Raw genomic sequence first — 7,793 nt, 5'->3', positions numbered from 1 at the left:
ATAATGAGTGAATTAAGTAATATTGAACTACCTCACAAGGTTGTTAGGGCTACAAAAAATAAACACGCCTTCATTTTTGTAACCCAAGAGGGAATTGTTTTTAAACTAGATTTTCAGCCTAGGGTGGGATTTTTTTTGGCCAGAGGCGAATTCCAGATATCTGAAGCAGGACCTTGTGTAAGTGGAGCAAGTCCTCAAAGGGATTTTTCTCCTCAAAATACCTCGTTAGCTTACAAGTGCTGGAGGCCACTTGCAACGCCTGGCCAGAGGCATCTCAGCCTCACAGAATGGAGGAAACGGGTGGGAGAGGGGAAGGGGGCGTGGCCACCTGTGGGACCCCAAGAGACCTGCAGGCCTAAGGCCTGACACCTCCAATTCAGGGGAGCCAGTGAGGTGGCCTATGTGCCTCCTCCCCCCCCCCCCCCACACACACACTGTGTTGCTGCCTGTGCAGGGGCAGTGTTTGCTGCTTTGGGCTCAACATCCCAGCAATGCCTGATGCCACCTTTGTTCTCCCAACAAGCCCAAGCTGCTTTTGCATCAAACAGTTTAGAAACAATTTGCAGCTGAGGCATTTTGGTGACTGAAATGGGCTGGTGTCCAGCTCATTCTCCACACCACGCATAATTTTGTACACCTCTATCCTGTCTCCCCTTAGCCTCCTGGGAAAGATGACAAAGTGAGAGGAGGCCCATGTAAGCCGCCTTGGGTGCTTTGCAAAAGGGGGCCGGAAAGGTGGGATATAAATGTAATTAATAATAACATGAGTGCAACAGCACTCATGTTGTTTTTATACTGTTTTTGATGGTTTTTAAATTTTGTATACTTTTAATGTTTACCATTTTTAATTGTTGTAAACCGCCCAGAGAGCTTCGGCTGTGGGGCGGTATATAAATGTAATTAAATAAATAAATAAACAGCCCCCTCGCAGCCACAGCCCGCAGCAAATGGTGTACATAGGCTTACTGCCTCTGATACTGCAGGTAAGCATATGGTCATCAGGGCTAGTAGCCATTTTTAAAGCCATTCACTGGATCACTACATTTTGTGGAAGTGAAAAGGTCTTCAAGCAGTTCCAATCCCCCTCCCCGCCGCAATTTCCACCAGCTGAGCTGGAGTTTGACAGCTATCAAACTCCCGCACCATAGGATAAAAATGGAAAAACTCAAGATGGGTTGGAGTAGAAGGGAGGGGACACCACCCAATGGTCTGGGCAAGAATTTAAGGGGGGTGGGGGTGGGGGTGGGGGTGGTCCCTCACCCAACTAGGCGATCTGGAGCATTTCCCCCACCTCTCGAAGTAGTCATAAAACGCAGCTTTAGCCTCCGACGTAAGGCCCCATTGCGAGCCCTTAGGTTTCGGTGCTGGGAGGGCGGGGGGACTGAGCTGAACGTGCCGGACCCACGCGCCCTGCTGGGAGCGAAGCACTGGCCGCGGGCCCTCCGCGCACCAAGCGAACTCGCTCGCTCGCTCGGCGGCAGAATCCGGTCCCGCCAGCCCAGCCAGGTGCCCCCGGCCTCAGGGGTCGTCCACGGGCGCTCTGCGGAGGGGGCAAGTTGCCCTCGAGGCTGGTGGCCCTGGAGAGCCTTCGCTCCCACCGGGCTCTCCTCGGACGGGGCCGTGGGGAGCCGCGGCGTTGATGAAGCTACTGCCGCCGCCGCCACCACCTTATGTGTGGGAGGGAGACTGCAGACGGCAACTCCCGAAAGCACCCGCGGCCCCGCTCGGCCAATGGAGCGTCGCGAGACCTGGGGCTGCGCCAGGCGGCCGACTGCGCCGGCGCGGATCAACTGCCGCGTGCCCATGGCAACCGCCCGGCCCGCGGCGCGTCCCGACCCGAGCCGGCCTCGTCCCGGTGGCCAGCGGAGGCCGGAGGAAGAGCCGGCCGGGTACGGGGGCCTGCTTGGGCGCAAGGGCGGCGCCGGCCCAGGGCCCTCTGCAGCCTGAGGCGAAGGGCGGCGGCACCCCGAGGCGCCTTAAGGGCAAGGCCGGCCCTGGGCGCCCGCGTCTGGCTGCTTCCCGGTGGGGGGCGGCGCCGGCGCGTGGGTCGGTGGGTCTCTGCGCGGTCTGGCGGGGGGCGGCCGGCCTGGCTGGCTCCCACGGGTCAATTGTGACCGTCCAGGCCGGCGCTCCGCAGGCGCAGGCCGGCTCCGCTCCGGGGATGGCCATGGCCGGCCCGGCCATACGCATCGGGGACCAGCTCATTCTGGAGGAGGACTACGACGAGACCTACATGCCGAGCGAGCAGGGTAGGCGTCGTCGTCAGGCGCTCTCTTCCCGCGCTGGGGGTGGGGTGGGCTGGGCTGGGGACTGCGGGGCGCGAAGCCACGGAGGAGGGGGCGCGGCGGGGGGGCAGGCAGGCAAGCAAGCGGAGGCTTCCTCGTCGCCTCCGAGCCCCCTCCTAGCTCTGATGGTGTGTGTGTCCCCGTCCCCCGTCCCCACCACAGAAATCCATGAGTTTGCGCGAGTGATTGGGATCGACCCTGAGAACGAGCCGGAGCTGATGTGGCTGGCCCGAGAAGGCATCGTGGCCCGCTTGCCTGCCGAATGGAAGCCTTGGTAAGAGAAGGTTCATGGGCTGATCCCCAGTTAGCACCTGTCACCGTCCCAGGTTGCTGTCCGGAAAAAGCCAGGGCCTCCTCAGCTCTTGTCTGGGTGTGCTCTGATGGGCGCAGATGCTGGCTTCGTTTAGGTGCCAAGTTAAGCGTGGCTTTTTATCAAAGCCTTTGAGAGCAAGATTTGCCTAAAGCTGCACATACTTTAACTTCCAAAATTTTTGCTGGCATTTGGTTGCTGATAGTTTCATGCATTTTAGCTGTGAAAATTATTTGTTTTACACTCCTTGAACTGATCTTATTTGTACACCGCCCTGAGATGCAGGGCGGGATACAAAAGTTTTAATAAACAAATAATTCAATACATTAGGGCCTATATAAAAAGATAGTAGTCCCAGTTTTGCAGATGGTGTTATATCTGGTGTGATCTCACTGGCAAAGGCAAAGACTTGCAGCCGGAATGTTTGCAGCAGTGGGGTGCTGGTAGCTACCGTTACGGACATAAGATTGGAGTTGCGTTCAGGTTTTCTGGTCCCCACCAGACACCCCGGTGACTGCCTTCTTCACCACTTTTGGACTGTCTTCAGAGGCTATAGTTTAGTTTGGAGGTGACCAGAGCATCGTAACCATGGCCAGGTTTGACTGCTCCAGATGGGGTGCAGCTGACATACATGCTGGAGCTTGTAAAAAGCACACCTGTGCCTCTCCAGACAATGATGAACCCAGGAGCACCCCCAAGTTGCATAGCTGGTCTTTCAGGGGAAGTTTAGTCCCATCCAAGAAAGGTTGTACACCACTGCCTAGGTCAGCCAGCCTTCCAACCCACTGAACTTAACCCATAGCTTCCATGTCTAGAAGGGCTTGGGCAACTGATGGGAAAGGGTGATGCTCATTGGACTTCTCCAATTTTGGCTCTCGCGGTTATTCTGGTGGACCGTCAAAAGACATGAGAACCCTTTTTGAATAAGTCTTCTGCCTACCTTTCTGAAGCATGTTCCATGCATACACTGCTTCTGGATGGCGTCTCTATTTCCTTCCTCCATCACTTCCACAGGAAAATAGTAATCATGTCACGAGTGATGCCTACCAATCCCCCATCTCAGTAAGCATGTTTAGTAGGAATGGAGGGCCTCTTCAAGCCAGGCTTCCACACAAGGGAACTGTGGGTCCAGCCCCACCACCTGTTCCTACTTCACACTGCAAGGTCCCCTTTCCAATTATGAGTGGGTTTTCAAGACTCGGTGATGCCTTTGTAGGGGGCTCATATGTTGGGCAGGGTTGTGCTCAAGTGTGTGTGTGTGTGTGTGTGTGTGTGTGTGTGTGTACTCCTGTGTATGTGGCTGCCTAGATCCCATGTCTATCTTCAGCCAAGACATTACCGGAGACATCTATTACTTCAACTTTGCCAACGGTCAGTCAACGTGGGACCATCCATGTGATGAGCGCTACCGACAGCTCGTGGTCCAGGAGAGAGAGAAGCTCCTGGATCAAGAAGGCCTCAAGAAGAAAGACAAGAAGAAAAAGAAAGAGAAGAAGAAAGAGAAGAGAGCGAGCGAGCTGCTGAAACGCCCAGGTGTGAGTATCCTAATTGGAGGGAGGGGCTAGCTGCCAGCAGGCCTTGGGGGAAATTCTGGCTTGTCATGCATTCCCTGCTGTTCCTGATCCCTTCCACTCCAGTGTCTGTTTTGCGTAATATGAAAGCTCAACCGTCGTTTGCCATATAGAGCTCTCTTCATCAAACGTTTGATGAGGCAAAAGAGTCCCACCGTCCCTCTTCTAGCATAACAAGAATGATTTAGTCTCCCAATGCCTGTCTTACTAATTACATTGTTAATCTGCCATTCTTCGAAGGAGCACAGGGTGCTGTATGGACTCCCTCCCCAGCACCCCCCCACCCCCCACCCCCACAGCAACGTTCTGAAATTGCTTCAGCTGAGAATGACTGGCCCAAGGTCCCTCAGTGAGTTTCATGACTGAGTCGGGATTTGTCCTGAGGTCTCCAGTAGATATGTCTGCATAGTCAAGGCTGACAGGCTTTTTCAGTCCCTTGTTTTATCTGCACCTTTCAAGACACAGCTGAGCAGATTGTTTTTGAGCTGAGAGCTCAACACCCTTTTTCTCTCAAGATACTGCTCTTGTACACCTTGTTCAAGGTAACTGTCTGAAAGCTGGAGGCCAAATTTGGCTGAGGAACCAGTCCATGTTTTGTGTGTATGTTTTCCCCAACCTCAGGTGCTGGAGGAGGATTTGTAGGGTTCAAATCCAACTCAATTACCAGGTGTTTTCTCTTATAACTTGCACTGTAATGGTAGTATGTCTAATTACGTACCCTTCATTGCCATGGCAGCTGATTGTTGGGCCCAAGCTGGAAAACATAGGCTGTCTGTCAACCAGCATAGCTGGTCCCCTTAAAGCTCTCAGAAGACCCACCTCAGTGGGGAATGCAGGGGCCATGCCATTCAGAATGCTGCCGTAAATATACCCCCATGTAGCTTGACTTCCTTATGGGGCTCTGTCCTGGGGAGAAAGACTAGCATCCATCTACGCACGTACAAACTAAGTGAATGTATAAGTTATCTGATGGCATTTGTCTGCTTAGGAGGTGCAGTCAGAGCCGGGGATTGTTCCTTCAACATCCTTTTATAAAGTTTCATCCCCTGTCCTGTCGTCCGGGCATGTGAGTCCTGATCTAGAGCAGCAGGGCAGCCTGATCACAAGGAATGAGCCTTTCCTGAAGACCCACACAGGGGGGAAAGCATCGGGGATGCCTGGGCTGCTCTCAGGTCCTGCTCCAGCTAAGCTGCAGCCTCTGGGGCCAGCCAAGCCAAGTAGGAGTCGCCAGATCCTTGCAGATGTGGAGAAGATTCTTGGAAGGGCTTCGTCTTCCAACAGACTGGACTCTGCTCTCCAGTCACGCCAAGATGTGACTGCGGAAATCAGGTGTGCAGCTGCTGCTCACGCCTTTTCAGACTCTGAGCCTGAGGATTTGGATAGCATCAGTGTTGCAAAGCCCCTTTTCCAAACACTGAAGGAACCTTCTCAAGCCGTGGAGAATGCTAAAATGGTGGTAGTTCTGGGGACGCCTAAGGAGAGAAGCCTGTTCTCAGAGGGTGAAAAGCTAGGCAAGGACAAAGGGGGCAGACAGGTGGAAGGCCAGCCACCTGTTCATCTCTCCCCAGGAGAGGGGGCAGTGGGGACTGTCTGTCCTGTGCCTGACCCCCAGCTGCAGGTGTTCTCTGTGCTGGGAGCAGTGGCTGGAACAAGTGGGGATGCTAGCCCTCTGCTGGCAGGTGCTGCTGTTCCAGTTCAACCAAGGGATGAAAAGAAACAAGGTGCGAGGCCAGATGGTGGCGGCGGGAGCAGTGTGACTAGCAGCTTGGCTGACCATCTTGCTTCCCAGATCTTGGGTGAAGTAGATAACTTTTCCTGGGACTTACAAAGCTCTCGTGAGTCTGACCATCCCACGGAACACCTGGCTGCCAGCAAGAGGCCTTTTCTAGAAGCTCTGCATACCCCTCAGACGCAAAGCTCTCCTGACGAACGGTCAGAAAGTGAGTGTTACTCGGAGGACCAGAAGTTCTACCAGCATGTGCTCCATATGGTGAAGCGATCCAGAGGAGCAGAGCTGTCTGAGCCCAAACCCCTCAAGCAGCGACAAGGTGGCACCAAAGAACCTGGCACTGGCCAGGACGGAGAGCCTGATGTGACTCGGTATGGGGCCATGGCAGTGGAGGCTAGACCTAGCCAAGGAGCTGCAGGCTTTCAGACTGGGAGACTGCAGAGCCCAGGCGAGGGACAGGGAGGCAGCATTGAAAACGGGCAGGCAGAAGGAGAGCCAGTGCAGAGCGGAGCACAAGCACAGAATGACAGCGGGCCTGAGCTCTCACCAGCGGGAGACAGAGGCAAAGAGGTAGGCAGCTTTATTTATTGATGGCATCGTATCTGCCCTTGTTATGAGTTTCTGCGAGTGGCTATTTTTATAGCCCAGTCCCTTTATCCTTGCAAGAACCCTGCAAGGTGGGCTAGGCTGAGAAACTGTGATTGGCCCAAGGTCACCCCATGAGCTTTGTGGCTGGGCCGGCATTTCAGCCCTGGCCTTCCTGCCTTGTGTCCCACTTGTAGCCACCTCTAAGCCCTGGCTTGGATGACAGAAGCACTGTGGTTGTCTCTAAGAGGCACTGCAAGGTAGAAGGACAGCATAGAAGGGGCCTGATGTTGGCATAATCTGAATGAAGGTTTTGGGATTTTGCGGTGGGCCGAGGTTTGGGATGGCACTTGATGTACAGAGCCTGCTGAGCTAGATCGATTTTAGGGGGGGTTGTTGTTTTGAAATCACCACTTTTTCCATCTCTGCTTCCCAAATTATTCCTAGCCATTGGTGGGGGGTGGGGATGGCAGATTTCCCTGTCCACCGTGTGGCTCATTCCAAGCAGTCCAGTTGCTTCTGTGGGGCACTGGCACATCCACACACCTCCCCACCAACCCACCAACGTTCTTGGCTTTCTACCAATATTAGAAGCTGCATTGGTAACTAGTAACTACTGACAGCACAGAACAAAACAGATGATAAAATGCCCCCGTCATAGTTGCAAATAAAGCACCAGCTAGCAAAAAGCAAAGTGTGTCTTTATCTGGTGTCTGCAGAGATGGAGGGGAGGCTGAACAAAATAAATAGTCTGAAATCAAGAATGCCCTGCCTGCTGCTCCTTAATCACATACCAAGGTCTAAAAGTGGTTAGAGCTTTGAACACCAAGATCACTTTAAATTGGCCATGCAGACAGAGTGAGTGCTGGTGAAGATGATATAATATTGTTATGTGATAAGTGTTGTGGGTTCTCTAGAAAATGTTGAATTGAATTTTTTTCTGGAGGAAATTCCTATGCAAATTTGGGTCGTTTGCATTAGAAAAATTTCAGTTTTCATCAGAGAGTAATCTAATTTGGCATGTTTATTTGATTTGTATTTAGCAAACAAAGCTAAAATTCAAGTATTGAACTGAAATATTTGAGGGGGGAATTAAAACACACTTTTAGTAACTTCGCTGTTATTTTTAATTGGAGTACTTGTAAAAATTGGAAGACAATAGTAAGTACTTCTCTTACATAGCTTAAATGTAAGAATAAACCAAAGGTACTGAAAACTATTGACCCTAATTCAGCTTCACACAACGTGGTGCCCTCCAGAATGGCCGGACTTCAATTCCAAGCATCTTCCAGTTCCACCCAATGCAACTTGAG

At 52.7% G+C, this 7,793-nt stretch overlaps 1 protein-coding gene across 6 annotated transcripts in view; it reads left to right on the top strand.

The window, feature by feature from the left end:
- The first annotated feature begins 2,152 nt into the window (after positions 1-2,152).
- CEP164 (centrosomal protein 164) overlaps positions 2,153-7,793 on the top strand; it is a 53,227-nt gene continuing 47,586 nt past the window's right edge. For 5 of the 6 annotated variants that reach the window (XM_063139144.1, XM_063139142.1, XM_063139141.1 and 2 more), the window contains exons 1-4: positions 2,153-2,249; positions 2,448-2,559; positions 3,923-4,130; positions 5,155-6,465. In XM_063139144.1, the coding sequence (XP_062995214.1) occupies positions 2,162-2,249; positions 2,448-2,559; positions 3,923-4,130; positions 5,155-6,465 (1,719 nt within the window). In that variant the 5' untranslated portion in view covers positions 2,153-2,161. Of the gene's footprint in view, positions 2,250-2,447; positions 2,560-3,922; positions 4,131-5,154; positions 6,466-7,793 lie in introns of those variants that run through there. The other variant, XM_063139145.1, reaches the window with a different exon arrangement.

This window comes from Elgaria multicarinata, chromosome 12 (genome assembly GCF_023053635.1).
Source record: "Elgaria multicarinata webbii isolate HBS135686 ecotype San Diego chromosome 12, rElgMul1.1.pri, whole genome shotgun sequence".
NCBI classification, from domain to species: Eukaryota; Metazoa; Chordata; class Lepidosauria; order Squamata; family Anguidae; genus Elgaria; species Elgaria multicarinata.
Note: the sequence above shows the minus strand (reverse complement) of the source record. Positions and strands in the feature narration are given on the sequence as shown.